The sequence below is a fragment of the Panulirus ornatus genome, chromosome 11, assembly GCF_036320965.1.
Source record: "Panulirus ornatus isolate Po-2019 chromosome 11, ASM3632096v1, whole genome shotgun sequence".
Classification (NCBI taxonomy): domain Eukaryota; kingdom Metazoa; phylum Arthropoda; class Malacostraca; order Decapoda; family Palinuridae; genus Panulirus; species Panulirus ornatus.
The window spans coordinates 52611099-52635142 of NC_092234.1; the positions used below are offsets into that span (position 1 = coordinate 52611099).

Here is a 24044-nt window from a genome sequence, read left to right on the forward strand (position 1 = left end):
CAAAACTTCACACACACACACACACACACACACACACTCACGTATATTTCAATATATTAAAATCACCCAAAGGACTAATTTCTATGAAAAGGTCCTAGTGTTGCCCAGGACCTTTCCAAAGTCCAGCGCATCCCAAGGCTGCACTCCTTCCAGTGGCAGAGAACTGTAGACTCCTTTGGAGTAAGGAATTCTTTGACGTGACTGTACAGCCTCGCCAAAAGTGACTGTATATATATTACTGGGAATTACTGGCAGGTAGAGAGAGTGTGGCGAATCGATGGGACGAATGTGAAACGCCACCATTACCCTCGTGGTCCTCAGGTCATCACTACCTGTTGTCGTGGTGGTCCTCAGGTCATCACTACCTGTGGTGGTGGTGGTCCTCAGGTCATCACTACCTGTGGTGGTGGTGGTCCTCAGGTCATCACTACCTGTTGTCGTGGTGGTCCTCAGGTCATCACTACCTGTGGTGGTGGTGGTCCTCAGGTCATCACTACCTGTTGTGGTGGTGGTCCTCAGGTCATCACTACCTGTGGTGGTGGTGGTCCTCAGGTCATCACTACCTGTGGTGGTGGTGGTCCTCCGGTCATCACTACCTGCTGTGGTGGTGGTCCTCAGGTCATCACTACCTGTGGTGGTGGTGGTCCTCAGGTCATCACTACCTGCTGTGGTGGTGGTCCTCAGGTCATCACTACCTGCTGTGGTGGTGGTCCTCAGGTCATCACTACCTGTGGTGGTGGTGGTCCTCAGGTCATCACTACCTGTTGTGGTGGTGGTCCTCAGGTCATCACTACCTGTGGTGGTGGTGGTCCTCAGGTCATCACTACCTGTGGTGGTGGTGGTCCTCAGGTCATCACTACCTGTGGTGGTGGTGGTCCTCAGGTCATCACTACCTGTTGTGGTGGTGGTCCTCAGGTCATCACTACCTGTGGTGGTGGTGGTCCTCAGGTCATCACTACCTGTGGTGGTGGTGGTCCTCAGGTCATCACTACCTGTGGTGGTGGTGGTCCTCAGGTCATCACTACCTGTGGTGGTGGTGGTCCTCAGGTCATCACTACCTGTGGTGGTGGTGGTCCTCAGGTCATCACTACCTGTGGTGGTGGTGGTCCTCAGGTCATCACTACCTGTGGTGGTGGTGGTCCTCAGGTCATCACTACCTGTTGTGGTGGTGGTCCTCAGGTCATCACTACCTGTTGTGGTGGTGGTCCTCAGGTCATCACTACCTGTTGTGGTGGTGGTCCTCAGGTCATCCCAGCCCTACCTGTGGTGGTGGTGGTCCTCAGGTCATCACTACCTGTTGTGGTGGTGGTCCTCAGGTCATCACTACCTGTGGTGGTGGTGGTCCTCAGGTCATCACTACCTGTGGTGGTGGTGGGTCCTCAGGTCATCGCTACCTGTGGTGGTGGTGGTCCTCAGGTCATCACTACTGTGGTGGTGGTGGTCCTCAGGTCATCACTACCTGTGGTGGTGGTGGTCCTCAGGTCATCACTACCTGTTGTGGTGGTGGTCCTCAGGTCATCACTACCTGTTGTGGTGGTGGTCCTCAGGTCATCACTACCTGTGGTGGTGGTGGTCCTCAGGTCATCACTACCTGTGGTGGTGGTGGTCCTCAGGGTCATCACTACCTGTGGTGGTGGTGGTCCTCAGGTCATCACTACCTGTGGTGGTGGTGGTCTCAGGTCATCACTACCTGTGGTGGTGGTGGTCCTCAGGTCATCACTACCTGTTGTGGTGGTGGTCCTCAGGTCATCACTACCTGTGGTGGTGGTGGTCCTCAGGTCATCACTACCTGTGGTGGTGGTGGTCCTCAGGTCATCACTACCTGTGGTGGTGGTGGTCCTCAGGTCATCACTACCTGTTGTCGTGGTGGTCGTCAGGTCATCACTACCTGTGGTGGTGGTGGTCCTCAGGTCATCACTACCTGTTGTGGTGGTGGTCCTCAGGTCATCACTACCTGTGGTGGTGGTGGTCCTCAGGTCATCACTACCTGTGGTGGTGGTGGTCGTCAGGTCATCACTACCTGTTGCGTCACACTGTACGTTCAACGAACTCGTCTTGCTGTACGTTGAACGAACCCAAGTCTTGCTCTACGTTGAACGAACTCGTCTGTTAACGTCAAAGTTATCATTACGGTCTGTGACGCAGTGCCCTAACGTAAGGCAGTCGTCTTTACTACACCCTGTTGTAAACAACTCCTAGATTTTTTTCTAATAGACTGGGGAAAAAAAAAAGGTCTAATTCATTTCAGGAATTCGTCACGTATTTCGAGTTGTGATTTTCAGGCACGGCAGACGAAGCTCTCCCACCCGGGCGTGGCCACGGTAAACTCCCCGTAGGGAGGTGATGCTCCACCAAGCTCACGTCGAAGTCCAGAGTTAATTCTTCGGATCTTGCAAACCTCCCGCGATGGTTATATATATATATATATGTGGCAACCCGCTCAGCCGGAGGAGAATCCTGAATATTCACCTCATGTCATCCTTCCTTAATCCTATGAGGAGAGAGAGAGAGAGAGAGAGAGAGAGAGAGAGAGAGAGAGAGAGAGAGAGAGAGAGAGAGAGAGAGGGGATCGCCAGCCAGCATCATACACACTCGGGGTCTCTCTCAGAGGATCAACAGGTGTCGTGGGTCGGGCCAGGCCGGGCCGGGCCGTCGACGGAGCCATGTCTCCTGTGGACGGGAGAGGCCAGACGACGGCCCTCAGGTTTGGTCACAACCCAGCAGACACGGCTGGCACCCACTCCTGTCGCCTCACACAACCTTTACTTCTCGTCCATGGATCTATGATTGTTGTTTCCACCTCCTCCTCCCTTCCTGGACCCCAGAACCGAACTTCTCTGGTTCTAAAAAGACCCGAAACACCTTCCCTCTCGGCCCTAAGACCTCCGTGCTGTTCCGAGATGGTTTCAGTTGGTTCCCGATCTCCTGTGTTACCTAGAGACGCCCCTGCTGACGAGAGTCGCCCGCCAGGTGGGGGTCTCCCAGGGCCCGTCCACAAGACGACACCACCCCCTTGTGTTTCCACCAGGTCTCAAAAGAGCTTTCCCCAGGACCTGCCAGGTCTTAATGAGAGATACCTGATCCATCTATCATCAGACCTGTTGCTCCCCTCCTCTTCCTCCTCCTCCCGCTCCGCTCGTGTATAAGATCCTTTTCCTATCTTCTCTCCAGCCAACTCACTCTCAGATCTGCCCGAGACCCTCATATAAATAGTTCTCTGGCAGATAATGTTTTATTCCCAGGCTTCCCCCCCCACACACACACCATCAAAAGCGAGGCGCCCCTAAAAAGAAAAAAATTTACCGACTGGGCCACTAAATAATCTACTGGCGCCTTCGTCCAACCCTTCCTCCCTCTCTACCCGAGAAAAAAAATATATTGCCAGGCCCTTTAGATCAACTATCCTCCCTTCCCCCTTAACCCCCCTCAGTTAGGCCAAGATGAACTTTAACTCCCGACATCAAACTCGATGTAGACCGCCCGGGGTCTGCCTGCGCAGGGTCAACCCACCCGCCCCCCTACAGGAGGAGGCTCCGGTGGTCGATATTCACGTTACCAAGTCGTCGTGAGGCCGACCCTACCGCTGGGACCTCGTTCAGGGCCCTGAGGAAGGGAGGGATGATGGGAGGTCTTCCAAGGGACGGGTGGAGATGGAGGTGGGAGAGAGGAGGTGTTGGTGGTGGTGGAAGACCAAAGAAGGGAAGACCACAGCACAGAAAGGAGGAGGAGGAAGGGCTGGGTCAAGGGGAAGGGGTCGTCTCTCTCTTCTCTTCTATGGGGTCCTCACACATCCCTAAGATCAGAAAGGGGGAGGGTGGATCTGGAGATCGAAGTGGCGGTAGTCTTTTTAAAAGCTTTCTAAGACGTCGTCTTGGCGAGGGAGCCGCCTTCGAGGAGGAGGAGGAGGGAGGTGGTGGTGCTCCTCGTCTGTCAGGCGTGTGTATAATGGAGGCGAAGATCTCGCTAAGACCTGCCTCGGGGAGGTCGCTTCCACCCAGTGACTCGTGCAAGGGCCGCTGCCGATGTGTGTGACCTTCGCACAGTCCAGAACTTTTATGGAAGAGGAAAGGAGGAAGGACAATCTTTCCTGAAGAATTGAATTTCACCTGATTAGCAGTGACTGTGGTTGTGTTATCACTGTTGTAGCTGTGTTATCACTGTTTTGGCTGTGTTATCACTGTTGTGGCTGTGTTATCACTGTTGTGGCTGTGTTACCACTGTTGTGGCTGTGTTATCACTGTTGTGGCTGTGTTATCACTGTTGTGGCTGTGTTATTACTGTTGTCTGTGGTGTGCTACGGGAATGGTTGTGATGGTGTGCGATACGGCGGTGGCTCTGTGTGATAAGATGAGACACCAGCGGTGGAAAATCTATCTATCACTCTGACCATGATAACAGTGATCAAGAGAGTCAATGAGTGTAACAGTGATCGAGGAGGTCAATGGTAACAGCAGTGACCAGGGCAGTCAATAAGAGCAACAGTGATAGAAGTGAAGTCAGACGAGACAGCTTATCAAAATAATTCACATGACGTTAATAGCTGTAGTGTGCTGGGCTCTCGTAGACCCTTCCCTCCTCTACCACACAGAATGTAGACCCTTCCCTCTACCACACAGGATGCAGACCCTTCCCTCCTCTACCACACAGGGTGTAGACCCTTCCCTCCTCTACCACACAGGATGCAGACCCTTCCCTCCTCTACCACACAGATGTAGACCCTTCCCTCTACCACACAGGGTGTAGACCCTTCCCTCTTCTACCACACAGGATGCAGACCCTTCCCTCCTCTACCACACAGGATGCAGACCCTTCCCTCTACCACACAGGATGTAGACCCTTCCCTCTACCACACAGGATGCAGACCCTTCCCTCCTCTACCACACAGGATGCAGACCCTTCCCTCCTCTACCACACAGGATGCAGACCCTTCCCTCTACCACACAGGATGTAGACCCTTCCCTCCTCTACCACACAGGATGCAGACCCTTCCCTCCTCTACCACACAGGATGCAGACCCTTCCCTCTACCACACAGGATGTAGACCCTTCCCTCCTCTACCACACAGGATGCAGACCCTTCCCTCTACCACACATGGTGCAGACCCTTCCCTCTACCACACAGGATGTAGACCCTTCCCTCTACCACACAGGATGTAGACCCTTCCCTCTACCACACAGGATGCAGACCCTTCCCTCCTCTACCACACAGGATGCAGACCCTTCCCTCCTCTACCACACAGGATGCAGACCCTTCCCTCTACCACACAGGATGTAGACCCTTCCCTCCTCTACCACACAGGATGCAGACCCTTCCTTCTACCACACATGGTGCAGACCCTTCCCTCTACCACACAGGATGCAGACCCTTCCCTCTACCACACAGGATGTAGACCCTTCCCTCCTCTACCACACAGGATGCAGACCCTTCCCTCTACCACACAGGATGTAGACCCTTCCCTCCTCTACCACACAGGATGCAGACCCTTCCCTCCTCTACCACACAGGATGCAGACCCTTCCCTCTACCACACAGGATGTAGACCCTTCCCTCCTCTACCACACAGGATGCAGACCCTTCCCTCTACCACACATGGTGCAGACCCTTCCCTCTACCACACAGGATGTAGACCCTTCCCTCTACCACACAGGATGTAGACCCTTCCCTCTACCACACAGGATGCAGACCCTTCCCTCCTCTACCACACAGGATGCAGACCCTTCCCTCTACCACACAGGATGTAGACCCTTCCCTCCTCTACCACACAGGATGCAGACCCTTCCCTCTACCACATAGGATGCAGACCCTTCCCTCTACCACACAGGATGTAGATCCATCAGTCCTCTATCAAAAGTCTATCCTGTCTATGTACTGTTGCCCATGTAGGACGACCAGACCTGACGAACAAGTGGTGCAGTTGGAGACGCACTTGTAAGCGAGTTCGAAAGAATGAGGAATTGTCTCCATGACTTCGAGTGCTCTCTCCCTCATAATAAAGTTCCCCCTTGTGATCTCTCATCATATTCTGCTGGTTGTACTGCACCGCTTACTAGACTTCAGGTCCGTCAGAGATTATCATCATAACTACGTTACTGAGCACAACGGAGTTCACACTGTCAATCTTCCTTCCTCGTTTTCACCGCCGACGTATGCAACTTCAGCCATTAACGATATTGAAAAAGAAAAAAAGGGTCAATTCTTATTCACTACCAGTTTGTCTTGGGTCAAAGCCAAGCGACTGTACACACGTTCACTTCCCGGTGATGCATTCCCTCCCTAGCTTAGTATCGTCTACGAATGGCCTTTATTATTCAAACATGGAGTGAAGCCCCTTAACCTATGCTGACCCTCCCCTCACAGCCACTCTGAATGTTCGATCTATCAACTCCCCAAGTCTGTCGGGCCAGACAACACCCACACGCACATATATCCTCCCCTCTCTCTCTCTGTCTCTCTCTCTCTCTCTCTCTCTCTCTCTCTCTCTCTCTCTCTCTCTCTCTCTCTCTCTCTCTCTCCTCCCCGAACTACCAAGACACTCAAAAACTTCTTGAAAAATATTAAAAAAAAGGAATTCCTTCCCATGCCGTAAGATGGAGACAACAAGTTCTTCCTTTCCCATCCCTCTCTGTCCAGACGGTGCCGGGACGGTCATGCGTTCCACTTGCGTCTGTTTCGTTAAAGGACGCCAGGAAAATTAGACGCAGGACACAGTGTTCGTTGTTGCCAGACGAGGCTGTGGTAATTAGGATTGTGAGCTCGGGAATACACTGGTTGGCGCTGATCATTTTCATATTCATTTCTATATCATTTTCTCGTGTCTGACTCTAATTCCACGACTCAAAACATCATTAGGGGTATGTTATTTGTAAAGAAAACATTGGAGAATATGTATCAATATATGTAATACAATCTACTTTCATATATATATATATATATATATATATATATATATATATATATATATATATATATATATATATATATATATATTCTTTTTCTTTTAAAATATTCGCCATTTCCCTCGTTAGCGAGGTAGCGTTAAGAACAGAGGACTGGGCCTTTGAGGGAATATCCTCACCTGGCCCCCTCTGTTCCTTCTTTTGGAAAATTAAAAAAAAAAAAAACGAGAGGGGAGGATTTCCAGCCCCCCGCTCCCTCCCCTTTTAGTCGCCTTCTACGACACGCAGGGAATACGTGAGAAGTATTCTTTCTCCCCTATCCCCAGGGATAATATATATATATATATATATATATATATATATATATATATATATATATATATATATATATATATATATATATATACATAACTATTCCCGTACTGTGGGGTTTCCAAGAAAGAGTGGATGTGACAGTATTACCAAGTATGTTCACTGAGTCAAGATGTGGCATAACAAGATCTCTGACAGGAGAGAGCGAAGCTGTGAGGAATTATCCGACCGAGAGATGGACAGTGAGCTGGGTCTTGGAGGCATCAAAACTTACCCAGATGTCGTCGTCTACCACCACAGAGACATCCTGTCCAAGGCTGAGTTTATGGAGGAAGTTGTGTCGAGACGAGATGCAGATCGAGTGGAAGAAGAAGGAGCAGAATTGAAGGATGTGGAGGAATACACACACACACACACACACACACACACAATTGAAGGATGTGGGAGAATGCACACACACACACACACACACGCACACACCACACACTATTCCTAACTATATTGCAACGTAAGAAATGTTGGGTATTCAACCACTCGCACCAGAAGACGGTGGTGTGTTGGGCCATCTCCCTATCCTATGCCCCAACCCCGTCCTCCACAGCCACAGTCCCACCACCCCGGACTACCACCACATCAGTCGTCCAGATAATCCGCTTGGAACCGGATTTTACCTCGGCTCCTCCTGGATATTACCCGGCTCACGGCTTCCCCGGCCTCGTCTGGAACACACTGTGTACTGCTGGTGTATGTGTGTGTGTGTGTGTGTGTGTGTTACTGTAGCCTTGGTTCTGCTTGTCTGTGTAAGGCCTGGGTCTGTGTATGGCCGTGTGTTCTTTACAAGCGTGAATGGCATCTGTGTCTTAGACTGGCAAACTGTGAGGAGGGGAGAGGAGTTCGAGTCTCGAGTCCCTCCGTGGCCTTGACGAAGCCGACTGCCCAGGATGGGGGGGTTCCTCCTCCTCCAGGATCTACTGCCACCGGGACTCCGTCGGGATGACCTCCTGAGGTCTCTCATCATGGTCTCTGTGGGGTCACCTGAACTGTGGTCCCCGTGTGATATACCACCGTGGGGTGGGGGGGTCCTAACCTAACCTAACTTGGGATCTGGATTCGAGATCTTCGTGCTGACCCGAAGTCGAGATCCAGGGTTTCTCCATGCTGGGCTGGAAGTGTGTCTGTCTTGGGTCCCGGATCCCCACTGCTGCGCTGGGGGATGGTGGTGTGTGTGTGTGTGTGTGTGTGTGTGTGTGTGTGTGTGTGTGTGTCCCGGGTTGTTCTGGAACACCCGAGGTCAATTCAGCGACCCAATAGACGGTATAATCTATTGACAACCCTACCCCTCTCCGTACCCATCAACGTGGGTACAGTACCCTATGCAGAGAGGCTCTTTAAGAAGAGCCATCCAGTGTAACACAGCCTAGAGTGGGATGGAGGCAGACAGAGGTGGGGACGGTGGGAGAGTGTAACAAGTGGGGAAGGACGGGGGTGTGCATGTAGTACGGCAGGGAGGGTGAGTGTAACAGGTGGTGTGGGCTGACGAAGAAGGTGCGAGTCCCTCCCACTCCAGCTGGTGTTCACTACCGCGCCGCCCACACAACAGCCCTCAAGTGTGTGTGTGGGGAAGGGAACTCCCTCCCTGTACGGTATATATAAGTGAGTGAGGACAAGAAGCGACTGAATACAAACGATTACCGTAATTAGAGAGGGCAAGAACTCCCGCATTCCTTGGTTCCTTTTAACAAGAATACTGTACGTTCTCTGTTTTGTGAAGATTGTGTGTGTGTGTGTGTGTGTGTGTGTGTGTGTGTCTACTTTCAGTGACACACACACACACACACACACACACACAGAGCACCAAGGACCCTCGACCTGCAGACAGTGTTCCTGGGTTTTAACATCACAATCGAGTTACCAGACGGCCCGTAATTGGCTTCCAATGTTGCCTTTATCTGTTTTTTTTTTTTTTTTTTTTTTGCCTCGTTTTCTTCTTCAGGAAAAGGAGGGATCTGGGCAGTTTGCTTCAGCTGGAGGACATGACGGGTTGTCTGACCTTTCACTTTACGTTGGAGGCTCCAGTCAAGAACATAAACCCACGTCGAGGACAACAAACCTTCATTGAAATATTATAACTGTTCTGACGAAAAGAAATTTCGACATCCAAACAAGACACCCAGTTTCTTAATTAAGAGGCAGACTTAGGTATTCCCGTAATGTGGGGGTTTCCAAGAAAGAGTGGATGTTGCAGTAATACCAAGTATGTTCATTGACTCAAGATGTTGAATTACGGACCCATCAAAGGAGGAAAAAAAATGGTGAGGAATTTTCGATAGATAAATGGGTAGAAACTGGGGAAGGAGGGGGTGAAATGGGTAGAAGCTGGGGAAGGGGTGAAATGCGTAGAAGCTGGGGAAGGAGGGATGGGGGCTTATTGGCTCACCTGACAGAAGACCTTCCTGGCCAGGTCGGCGGAGAAGCTGGCGATGAAGATCCTGCAGTTCCGCTCCTGCCGGAGGTGGGAGGAACCAAGGGGTCAGTATTACACATGGGACAAATCCTCACATGCCACAATTACACCAACACCCACCTCCCCACACACACACACACACACACACAAGACGTTACAGCCTCTCCTGATCTGTAACCTTTCTCAAAGAACCTAACTTTCAACTGATCTAACTTTTAACTTTAATTTCTAGACGCTGTAACTTTTCACAGTTTTAATATGTAACGAATTTTTGAACTAAGAGGTTTCAAAATTCAGGATCATTAATTAATATAGCATCTAACCTCACCTGCTGTATTATATACACACTTCTTAACAAGTTTTTGATTTTCAGATTTTTGCACACCACACCTAATCTGTCTGAAGTGAACATCTAAATAGACAAAGGAAACCACAATTCCTCTTTGGCAGCATCGACAAGTGTGATATCAGGTGTCGGCCACAGAGAACTTGTGGAACGTTAAATAAGCCTCCTTATCCCTTACCTGTCATCGTCCTGTTATAAATCGAGATCTCTTGAAGCCAATGGGTCATTTGTAACCGAAGGAAGAGCGTCTAAAATCCCTCAGAGATCTTAAAGTAAAGTCTACGTCTACGTGACGTAAGTTGCTGCACACTCTGCTGTGACACAGTTCGGTACATTGAGGGACTCAAACGTTGTATACATATGAACACTTCAATTCTTTCACTTATGTATGACGATGTGTGTAATTCCCCCAGGGCGGTGATGGTTCGTCATGAATGATCATCATCATCATCAAAAAAGAATGAAAGTAATGGTCCCCTCTCAACCTTGCGTCTGGCAGAGGAGTGTTCAGTCAGGCGTTGTCCGGTGATATGAATTATCGTACACGCCTCAGTCCAGCGGTTGTTCGTAGACTACTACGATACCATCCAATTGTTCCGTCTTATTCATACTTTACAACATACACTGGTACATTTTACACCCACCATAAGATACTCTTCAAGTGAGAAAATACTTCACAGTCATCTATCCTTATAAAGACAATCCCCTTTGAAAAACTCGAACCAATTTCAAGAAATTCTCGAAAAGAATTTACTGGGTTAAAACCCCTTCTATTAGACAATCGTTAACTTTAGCTTGGCGATAAGTTCGTTTGGACAGATCCCGCGACTCGTTAGAGAACTCCGGACGGTTAGAGAAAGTTTGGGGCGGAGGATTTAAAACTGGTGTGGAGGAAGGAGGAGGCTCACATCACACGAGTTAATCACCAGTTCAAGGAGGAGGAAGGCAATACAGAGGTGGTTGGAGGAAGTGTCACCACACGAGAGTGGTTTAACCTGGCGGCTTAAACTGGATTAAGTAAGTGTTTGGATAAACTGTTTCCTACCCACTCAGACTTAAGGAGACTGTCTTAGGAGCCAACAATAATGATGACGATGATGATGATGATGATGATGATAATAAAAATAATAATAATAATAATAATAATAATAAGTGACAACATAATGTTTGGCTCAGATTAATTAAGCGTGTCCAAAGGCACGAGATTTTATGTCCATTTATTCACAAGTCGACGTCTAGAAAGGTTTATTCTAGAAGTATTAAAGAAATTCTCTGAGCCAAAATGAAAAAAGAAAAAAAAATGAAATCATACAATAATGCTAGGACACTTTACATGCGGTGTCCCAATTCGCCTAGCCCACTGAGTGGGACATCATGATCTCGAAGTACTGAAATATCCCTTCAAATAACTTCAAATGACAAACCACTGAGGAAAACTAATTTCGAATATAATATCTGACACGTTGGGTAACACACACACACAAACACACACTTTTCCTTGACGCCTCGTCTCGCTCTCCTTATCTTTATAATTACAATCACTTACCAATCCAGTCCTCCAACGAACAATGAAGAGGTCTAAGGCTTGTAGAGTTAGTTCACTATAGTCCCCCCAGAGAGAGAGAGAGAGAGAGAGAGAGAGAGAGAGAGAGAGAGAGAGAGAGAGACTCATCACCTTCGAGTGTGTGGGGGTGATGCTCGGAATAGCTACCTCCTCCTCGTAGTCTGGGGTGCTCCTTACCTCCTCGTCGTAGTCTGGGGGTGCCCCTTACCTCCTCCTCTAGTCTGGGGGTGCCCCTTACCTCCTCCTCGTAGTCTGGGGGTGCCCCTTACCTCCTCCTCGTAGTCTGGGGGTGCCCCTTACCTCCTCCTCGTAGTCTGGGGTGCCCCTTACCTCCTCCTCGTAGTCTGGGGGTGCCCCTTACCTCCTCCTCGTAGTCTGGGGTGCCCCTTACCTCCTCCTCGTAGTCTGGGGGTGCCCCTTACCTCCTCCTCGTAGTCTGGGGGTGCCCCTTACCTTGAGTGTGTGGAGGTGCTCCGTGTAGTCTCCCTGGGAGAGGGTGACGGTGGCCTGCAGGGAGATGTTGGCGGCCTCCAGGGCGGGCATCAGCTCGTTCAGCGCCTGCGGGAGGAGGAAGAGGAGGGAGAGGAACATCATCGACGGGAACATCGAACTCGGGGAGGGGTTCCTGTACTCACCACGACGACGCGTTGGTCGAAGTGGGGCAAAATGATGGGAGAGCAAGTGGCACAGTGGATTCTCGTGGTTAAATACCCTTGGGCATGGCGGGACGACGATCCTTGGGCATGACGGGACGACGACCCTTGGGCACGACGGTACGACGACCCTTGGGCACGACGGTACGACCCTTGGACACGACGGGACGACCCTTGGACACGACGGTGCGACCCTTGGACACGACGTTGCGACCCTTGAGCACGACGGTACGACCTTTGGACACGACGGTGCGACCCTTGGGGACGACCCTTGAACACGACGGTGCAACCCTTGAGCACGACAGTACGACGTTTGGAAACAATGGTACGACCCTTGAGCACGACGGTACGACCCTTGGACACGACGGTACGATCCTTAAACACGACGGGACGACCCTTGGACACGACGTTGCGACCCTTGAGCACGACGGTACGACCTTTGGACACGACGGGACGACCCTTGGACACGATGGTGCGACCCTTGGACACGACGGTGCGACCCTTTATATGACGACCTGACCCATGACCAGACCGCTCAGGGTCGGGTACTCACGGAGTTACTGCTATTCAAGAGGTTAAGTCTGAGACACATAGGAGGCTCAAGCTCAAGATGAGGAGGAGGAGGTCGTGCAAGTTCCAAGAGAGAGGCGTACTCTCAGCTGGGTGAGGACGAGACAAACGAAACAGTTCGGAAGAAAGTTTGAAGCCTCGCTCATCCACGCAGGGAATCAAGACTGTCATAATGTTGTCTCTCTCTCTCTGGTCCTGACGTGTTCACCAGGATCGCTTCGGAAAGGATATTCCTGGGGTAATCATTTATTTACACTTTATTCTTATTATTATACTTAATCGCCGTCTCCCAGGTTAGCAAGGTAGCGCAAGGAAACAGACGAAAGAATGGCCCAACCCACCCACGTACACACGTATATACATAATCGCCCACGCACAAATACAACAAAATAATAACTGGCAGTTAGTTAGTTAGAGGAGTGTTGGTGGTTAATCAGGAATGCCATGGGTGGCCCACAAACAAGCCGTGTCTTCAGTCAAACCCCTTAATCAAGACATCAAATGACCCAATTAGGCCGTTGGACTCCCTAGTTTAACGTGACAGACCACTCACTCTCCTGTAGGCTGTGGGAAGGTTAATACCATTCGTACAGTTTATATCGAAATCGTACGACGGAGGTAGATGTAATGTGGCTTGCGTCGTAACCACACCTGGTTATAATAACCAGAACACCCTAATTCGTCAGTGTTTACACCCGCTAATAATAAAAACAGCATTCTAATTCGTCAGTGTTTACACCCGCTAATAGCTACAACATCCTAATTCGTCAGTGTGTACACCCGCTAATAGCTACAACATCCTAATTCGTCAGTGTTTACACCCGCTAATAGCTACAACATCCTAATTCGTCAGTGTTTACACCCGCTAATAGCTACAACATCCTAATTCGTCAGTGTTTACACCCGCTAATAGCTACAACATCCTAATTCGTCAGTGTTTAACAGTCGAGGTATGACCCACCGGGGTTGTGACAGAGTTGAGGTATGACCCACCGGGGTTGTGACAGAGTTGAGGTATGACCCATTAGGGTTGTGACAGAGTTGAGGTATGACCCATCGGGGTTGTGACAGAGTTGAGGTATGACCCACCGGGGTTGTGACAGAGTTGAGGTATGACCCATCGGGGTTGTGACAGAGTCGAGGTATGACCCATCGGGGTTGTGACAGAGTTGAGGTATGACCCATCGGGGTTGTGACAGAGTTGAGGTATGACCCACCGGGGTTGTGACAGAGTCGAGGTATGACCCACCGGGGTTGTGACAGAGTTGAGGTATGACCCATCGGGGTTGTGACAGAGTCGAGGTATGACCCATCGGGGTTGTGACAGAGTTGAGGTATGACCCATCGGGGTTGTGACAGAGTCGAGGTATGACCCATCGGGGTTGTGACAGAGTTGAGGTATGACCCATCGGGGTTGTGACAGAGTTGAGGTATGACCCATCGGGGTTGTGACAGAGTTGAGGTATGACCCATCGGGGTTGTGACAGAGTCGAGGTATGACCCACTGGGGTTGTGACAGAGTCGAGGTATGACCCACCGGGGTTGTGACAGAGTCGAGGTATGACCCATCGGGGTTGTGACAGAGTCGAGGTATGACCCATCGGGGTTGTGACAGAGTCGAGGTATGACCCACCGGGGTTGTGACAGAGTTGAGGTATGACCCATCGGGGTTGTGACAGAGTTGAGGTATGACCCATCGGGGTTGTGACAGAGTTGAGGTATGACCCATCGGGGTTGTGACAGAGTTGAGGTATGACCCATCGGGGTTGTGACAGAGTCGAGGTATGACCCACCGGGGTTGTGACAGAGTTGAGGTATGACCCATCGGGGTTGTGACAGAGTTGAGGTATGACCCATCGGGGTTGTGACAGAGTTGAGGTATGACCCATCGGGGTTGTGACAGAGTTGAGGTATGACCCACCGGGGTTGTGACAGAGTCGAGGTATGACCCATCGGGGTTGTGACAGAGTTGAGGTATGACCCATCGGGGTTGTGACAGAGTCGAGGTATGACCCACTGGGGTTGTGACAGAGTCGAGGTATGACCCACCGGGGTTGTGACAGAGTCGAGGTATGACCCATCGGGGTTGTGACAGAGTCGAGGTATGACCCATCGGATAATCTTAGGAGACTATCATTAATCGGTATATCTCTCGACATGTGAGTGAGTGAGGCGTGAGGTGACGACCATCTGCTATGTTGACTGATGACCCTGTCAACCAAGATAACACTGTTTATAACGCCTCGGTTCTCCTCCAGACTACAGTTTCTTATAACACTAAAATTCTTGTTTCCCTGGTCATTAAATTCCTATCAGAATACCAGCCACTTACCCTGTGACTCCTGGAACCCTTCCGTGTACAGGTGGGCAGACGTGACAACCATGTTTGTCCTATAATCAGACCTCCATTCCTGCCAGGATCAGACAATAATAACTCATGTCTGCTCGAGGAGTGGCTGAGGTCAGCCTAGAGTTTACACACACACACACATCATTATAGCCTCAGCTACAGTGCCTCCCTTGATCGAGTGTATCTTGGGCAACAAATACTTTTACTGACAACTTAAGTCGACGATGCCTCCTACCTCACAGTCGCAACACCCCCTCACAACCTCACATTCACAACCCCACCACCCTCCCCCTCCTAACTTAAGCCTCATCTACGTACGTGGTTGAGGACCTGCACAAATACCGTCCTACGGGGACTCCCTCAGCGATGTTAGGCCTCCTGCAGGAGGTACTTCGAGCGACGTGCGTCCCCGCCACACACAGGACGTCCACGAAGTCCTGGCCTCCTGCAGAAGGGTACTTCGCGCAGGCCGCACCCCGATGCGTAGCGATATAACTCCCAACAGCTTCGACGAACTCTCCATAATGAGCCGTCTTCACCTTTGGCATCAATCCTCTCGTGTATGTCAATAAGCTTCGTTACCCTCCTCCCGCAGGCATCGCCCAGCCAGATGAATTGCCCTTACAGCCCTCAATAAGCCTCGTTACCCGGGGAGGTACAAAAGACGACGAAGGAGGGAGTTGAGATTTAGGGAGGGGGGAGGGGAGAAATGGATAGCCTATCGGCGGCATTGAGCAGCTCCGAAGACGGTGGTGTGTTTCGAACCCGTAATCTGATCCCTCGATGAGAGGTTCACGAAGCACATCCCCGCATGAGAAGATATATATATATATATATATATATATATATATATATATATATATATATATATATATATATATATATATATATATATATATAAATATATATATATATATATATATATATATATATATATATATATATATATATATATATATATAGAGAGAGAGAGAGAGAGAGAGAGAGAGAGAGAGAGAGAGAGAGAGAGAGAGATTTCTTCCACCAATGATTCCCCTCTTAATTATTGGGTCTTCTCAAAGCTTGATGCTCGATCCATAATTTCTGCGTTGGAAAGAAAAGAAAAAAAAAGACAAAGAAAATAATAATGTCACAATAAGATTACCTGGTGACATGGATGAAGGTATTGATATAAGAATACACGTCACAATGACGCACACAAACAATTCATTCGCTTCTTAACGAAGCTTCATTTTCTTTTTTTCCTCCTAAGTTTATTTACATTCTATTCTGGTTGGACGTCATGCTGGGAAAATTGTAAGCAATATATATATATATATATATATATATATATATATATATATATATATATATATATATATATATATATATATATATATATACAATATAATATAATATAAAGTTTATCATGAAGTTTGGGTGACAGATTGCAACATCTGAGCAATGTTGTGCTCTGGATCAGCGATGATCAATGGTCACCACACACACACACACACACGTGAGGACAAGGATCAATCATTACCACACAATACTGAGCAACAGTAATCGTTCGCTACCACCACCACCACCACACAAGACTACAACCACCACCACCACCACCACACAAGACTACAACCACCACCACCACCATACAAGACTACAACCACCACCACCACACAAGACTACAACCACCACCACCACCACCACACAAGACTACAACCACCACCACCACCACCACACAAGACTGCAACCACCACCACCACCACCACACAAGACTACAACCACCACCACCACCACCACCACACAAGACTACAACCACCACCACCACACAAGACTACAACCATCACCACCACCACACAAGACTACAACTACCACCACCACCACCACACAAGACTACAACCACCACCACCACCACTACACAAGACTACAACCACCACCACCACCACACAAGACGACAACTACCACCACCACACAAGACTGCAACCACCACCACCACCACCACACAAGACTACAATCACCACCACCACCACCACACAAGACTACAATCACCACCACCACCACCACACAAGACTACAACCATCACCACCACCACCACACAAGACTGCAACCACCACCACCACCACCACACAAGACTACAATCACCACCACCACCACCACCACACAAGACTACAACCACCACCACCACCACACAAGACTACAACCATCACCACCACCACACAAGACTACAACTACCACCACCACCACACAAGACTACAACCATCACCACCACCACACAAGACTACAACCACTACCACCACACAAGACTACAACCACCACCACCACACAAGACTACAACCACCACCACCACCACCACACAAGACTACAACTACCACCACCACCACACAAGACTACAACCATCACCACCACCACACAAGACTACAACCACCACCACCACACAAGACTACAACCACCACCACCACACAAGACTGCAACCACCACCACCACCACACAAGACTACAACCATCACCACCACCACACAAGACTACAACCACCACCACCACCACCACCACACAAGACTACAACCACCACCACCACCACCACACAAGACTACAATCACCACCACCACCACCACACAAGACTGCAACCACCACCACCACCACACAAGACTACAACCACTACCACTACCACACAAGACTACAATCACCACCACCACCACCACACAAGACTACAACCACCACCACCACACAAGACTACAACCACCACCACCACCACCACACAAGACTACAACCATTACCACCACCACCACACAAGACTACAACCACCACCACCACCACCACCACACAAGACTACAACCATTACCACCACCACCACACAAGACTACAACCACCACCACCACCACCACCACACAAGACTACAACCATTACCACCACTACCACACAAGACTACAACTACCACCACCACTACCACACAAGACTACAACCACCACCACCACCACACAAAACTACAACCACCACCACCACCACACAAGACTACAACCACCACCACCACCACCACACAAGACTACAACCATTACCACCACTACCACACAAGACTACAACTACCACCACCACTACCACACAAGACTACAACCACCACCACCACCACACAAGACTACAACCATTACCACCACCACCACACAAGACTACAACCACCACCACCACCACCACCACCACACAAGACTACAACCATTACCACCACTACCACACAAGACTACAACTACCACCACCACTACCACACAAGACTACAACCACCACCACCACCACCACACAAGACTACAACCACCACCACCACCACCACCACACAAGACTACAACCATCACCACCACCACCACACAAGACTACAACCATCACCACCACCACACAAGACTACAAACATCACCACCACCACCACACAAGACTACAACCACCACCACCACCACCACACAAGACTACAACCACCATCACCACCACTACACAAGACTACAACTACCACCACCACCACACAAGACTACAACCACCATCACCACCACTACACAAGACTACAACCATCACCACCACCACACAAGACTACAACCACCATCACCACCACTACACAAGACTACAACCATCACCACCACCACCACACAAGACTACAACCACCATCACCACCACTACACAAGACTACAACCATCACCACCACCACCACACAAGACTACAACCATCACCACCACCACCACACAAGACTACAACCACCACCACCACCACCACCACCACACAAGACTGCAACCACCACCACCACCACCACACAAGACTACAAACACCACCACCACCACCACACAAGACTACAACCACCACCACCACCTTGTATGGAGGACTGCTCTCACATCTGGGATGGTTCTAGCTCTGTATCCTTACTTGACAGAATTAAGTCGAAAGCGGTCCAACTCATAAATTATCCCAGGCTAACTTCTAAACTTGAACCCCCCTCGCCCTACGCCGCAATGTTGGTTCACTTTCCCTCTTCTATAGGTATTACTTTGGATTTTGCTCCCGAGAGCTGGCTGCTTGTGTGCCCCCCACCACTAGCTAATAGACCGCACAATACTCGACCAGCTGCTGCGTCACACTTGTGGGGGCACCTCCCATCCTCTCATCTCTTGACCATTCTCCATCATCGTATAACTTCTCTAATATATGAATTGTGCTTGCACTGCCCACGTGTGTCGTCTGTGTGTGTGTGTGTGTGTGTGTGTGTGTGTGTGTGTGTACATATATAAGAATAAACACATAGTACATTCTTACAAGGTTAGTAAACGGGGCAAAATAACTGTAAAACTCTTACACACAAATAGTTTCACACACACACACACACACAGACACACACACAGTGTATCAAGCATCAAGTATAGAATGCCTGATCCCCCACAAGACATGTTCTCGATCATTTGCTCATCATGATGCTTTGCAGCGCCTCCATCAGCGCGCCTGATCCTCGGCAGCACCAGACGCACCGGCCGGCCATCAAAGGACAGCAAGACGCTCCAATCAAGACATAATCAAGTTGGTCCCCCGCTCGTCCACACTTGGCCCCCCGCCCGTCCACGCTTGGTCCCTCCCGCCCGTCCACACTTGGTCCCTCCCGCCCGTCCACACTTGGTCCCCCCGGCCGTCCACACTTGGTCCCCCCAACCGTCCACGATTGGTCCCTCGCTCGTCCACACTTGGTCCCCTCGCTCGTCCACACACTTGGTCCCCCGCCCGTCCACACTTGGTCCCTCGCCCGTCCACACACTTGGTCCCCCGCCCGTCCACACTTGGTCCCTACCGCCCGTCCACACTTGGTCCCCCCAACCGTCCACGATTGGTCCCTCGCTCGTCCACACTTGGTCCCTCGCCCGTCCACACACTTGGTCCCCCGCCCGTCCACACTTGGTCCCTCCCGCCCGTCCACACTTGGTCCCCCCGCCCGTCCACACTTGGTCCCCCGCCCGTCCACACTTGGTCCCCCCGCCCGTCCACACTCGGTCCCCCCGCCCATCCACACTTGGTCCCTCGCCTGTCCATATTTGGCCCCCCGCCCGTCCACACTTGGTCCCCCGCTCGTCCACACACTTGGTCCCCCCGCCCGTCCACACTTGGTCCCCCCGCCCGTCCACACTTGGTCCCTCCCGCCCGTCCACACTTGGTCCCCCCGCCCGTCCACACTTGGTCCCCCCGCCCGTCCACACTTGGTCCCCCGCTCGTCCACACACTTGGTCCCCCGCCCGTCCACACACTTGGTCCCCCCGCCCGTCCACGATTGGTCCCCCGCCCGTCCACACTTGGTCCCCCGCTCGTCCACACACTTGGTCCCCCGCCCGTCCACACTTGGTCCCTCCCGCCCGTCCACACTTGGTCCCTCCCGCCCGTCCACACTTGGTCCCTCGCCCGTCCACACTTGGTCCCTCGCCCGTCCACACTTGGTCCCTACCGCCCGTCCACACTTGGTCCCCCTAACCGTCCACGATTGGTCCCTCGCTCGTCCACACTTGGTCCCCTCGCTCGTCCACACACTTGGTCCCCCGCTCGTCCACACTTGGTTCCCCCGCACGTCCACACTTGGTCCACCGCCCGTCCACATTTGGTCCCTCGCCCGTCCACACTTGGCCCCCCGCCCGTCCACAATTGGTCCCCCGCCCGTCCACGCGCCAGGCAGACAGACCCGACCTCCCCCCACCGCCCTTCCACGTCCCATCCCATTTCTTTCCCACCACAGAAAATGAGCGAAGTTGTCGCTTAGTCTGCCAGCTGGTCATTCTTTAATAACGATAATTACTGTGATAATGATAATGATGATGATGGTTATGATGATGACAATGATAACTGCGAGCAGCAGATACAGGGGGATGTGAGGTTAGGGAATATTTCTCGGTGATCCAAGATGGCTGCCGGTCGAACGTGTCCTCTGTATGACAACGGAAGTAGAATATATATTTTTCACCCTTGGGCCCTGCCATTTGTAGCATCATCGTCTCAGACAATATAGGTCTTTCGTGTCTCCAGCTGCGGGGCATCTCTCCAATAACAACTGTTGCTCTTCCTTTCCCTCATTTTCCGTTCTGATGGTGGTACTATAGCTCTCTCTCTCTCCCCGTAGACAGATCAACTCTCTTTGGCTCCCGTTTCTCCTCTAACTCCACCATGGATGACTCTAACATTCCTTCACTCCCCTGATGCTCCATGTTACTAATCCTATGCCTTTTGTCATCTCTTCTCAAGCTGTCAGCAAAGCGCTTCTCTCTCTCTCTCTCTCTCTCTCTCTCTCTCTCTCTCTCTCTCTCTCTCTCTCTCTCTCTCTCTCTGGACACAAGCAAGGCTTATGGTCCTGATGGTACCTCATCCTCCAAGTACTGAAAGAATGTGTGCCTCTGAACTTGCACCTGTGCTTGCTCGTCTGTTCCGTCTCTGTTTGGAAACCGGAACTCTTCCTTCTCCCTTGAAACATTCACTGATGCATCCCATCCCTATGACGGGTGACCGTTCTGAACCCTCGAAACTATCGTCCTGTCGCTTTGACATCTACCATTTGGAAAGTCTTTGAATCCCTCCTCAACTCCCACATCCTTAGACATTTTGAATAACCCCCCAATTCTCCCTGATCACTAGCATGGCTTCATTAAGTCGAGATCCACTGGTGATATTCTTTCCTATCTAACTAATGTCTGGTCATCATCCCTGAAAATGTGATTTGGAATCCTATGTAGTTGCCTTTGACATATCCAAAGCTTTTGAACAGAGTGTGGTCCTCTCTTTTGGCTTCCCACCCTCACTTTGATCCCTCATATCTAGCTTCCTCTCTGGCCGGTCTATCTCCCGTGGATGTTGATGGATCGGCTTCTCCCCTTTTCGCCATCAACAGCAGTGTCCCTCAAGGTCCTGTCCTCTACCCTTCAATGTTTCTCCATTTCATCAACGCTTAAATTTCCTCGACAAATGACCAAATGCACTTATACGCTGAGGACTTTCCCTTGAGGCTTTTCTCCCAAACTGTATGTTCTTAAGACCTTTCACAAGGCATCTCCAACAACCTTATCATATGTTTTTCTCCAGATCCACAAATGTCACATATAATCCATCTGTTTTTTCTTAAGATTTCTCACGCACATTTCTTAAAGCAAGCACCTGATCCACACATCCTCTACCACTTCTGAAACCATACTGCTCCTCCCAAATCTGATGCTCTGTACCTGCCTTCACCCTCTCAATCAATACCCTCCCATACAACTTACCACATATACTCAACAAACTTATAACTCTGTAGTCTGAACACACATTCATGCCTCTTGCCTTTACACAATGGCATTTCACAAGCATTCCACCAATCCTCAGGCACCTCACTATGAGCCATACACAATGAAAATCTTACCAACCAACTAACAACAGTCACCCCCTTTCTTAATATATTCAACTGCAATACCATCCAAACCCGTCGCCTTGCCGGTTTTCATCTTAAGCAAGGTTTACACCACCTCTTCTCTCTTCGTCATATATATATATATATATATATATATATATATATATATATATATATATATATATATATATATATATATATATATATTGCAAATTAGATAATCAAAAATTCGAGGTGTGACTGGTTGATGACTGCCATATCATTTTTCTTAGCGAATTTTCCTGAGTATCGCTGGGTATCTCGAAGCCAGCAGCTATCACGTTGACAAACCTTAGCATCAATTGTGCTTTGAGTTTCCATACAAAATAATAATCAGAATAACTACGAAACAGCGATGCAGGCGATGATAATAATAATAATAATAATAATAATAATAATAATAATAATAATAATAATAATAATCCAGTAAAACTGGTTATTCACCACTGCCAAACCCAGGACCAAAATGGACAGCCAGAATTTCTCCCACAGACGATTATATCTGGTCCTCTGAAATGGCGAGTCCAGCTCTTCCCTCTTTCGTAAATTCCATACATTTTGTCCCCCTCCTCTGGCCACTTGACATGATATACACAAGTTACACCTCCCAAACCTGCGCATTTGACGAACGTTTTCTCTCGGCAATTAGATGCGTCTCACTGCTCAGAGCTGCGTTAACATACACACATAACGAACATGAATACGGTGAGGATTTGATCCAAAAAAAAAAAAAAAAAACAACAGTCCACCATTTATACATAGTGGCACCCTTCTCACTCCCTCCCTCTCCACACACACACACAACACACACACACACACGGGGGAAAAAAATAATATCAAGCTGTAAAAATTCTGGCCAGTATCTCCCCTCGGCTGTGTTAATCAGATAGGGTCAGCAGCCCCAGCCAGCCAGGCACACCACCACCACTGGATGGCGCAGCAGCAGCAGCTCACCACCGGGACCAGTGATGCGACCTGTCCAACTCTCTCCTCCCGAGGCTACAGAAAACGGTGCTCCGTAAAGCCACTACTGCCCGACCGACTGGCATTACTTTAGAGATCGTTACGTCACTGGCGTTACTTTAGAGATCGTTACGTCACTGGCGTTACTTTAGAGATCGTTACGTCACTGGCGTTACTTTAGAGATCGTTACGTCACTGGCGTTACTTTAGAGATCGTTACGTCACGTAACTCTTCATTGTGACTCTCTCTCTCTTCTCTCTCTCTCTCCGTCCGGTAGAGGGAGTGACCCCCACATCCCGCTGCATAGGAAATAGTGTTGTAAGCAGGTGTGTCTTGAGAGAGAGAGAGGGAGTGGGGTCAGCGGAGAACTAAGCTATTACGGGATGGGGGCGCTGAATGTGTGGGTGTACATGTCTGGGGGCGCTGAATGTTACGAGATGGGTGTACATGTCTGGGGGCGCTGACTGTGTGGGTGTATAACATGTCTGGGGGCGCTGACTGTTTGGGTGTACAACATGTGTGGGGGCGATGACTGTGTGG

At 50.0% G+C, this 24044-nt stretch overlaps 1 protein-coding gene across 1 annotated transcript in view; it reads right to left on the bottom strand.

Annotated features, from left to right (window-relative positions):
- Positions 1-9632: 9632 nt before the first annotated feature.
- LOC139751151 (uncharacterized) overlaps positions 9633-24044 on the bottom strand; it is a 233101-nt gene continuing 218689 nt past the window's right edge. The window contains exons 5-6 of the mRNA XM_071666250.1: positions 12035-12139; positions 9633-9710 (exon numbers count right to left, since the gene is read on the bottom strand). Of these exons, the coding sequence (XP_071522351.1) occupies positions 9633-9710; positions 12035-12139 (183 nt within the window). The remainder of the gene's footprint in view (positions 9711-12034; positions 12140-24044) is intronic.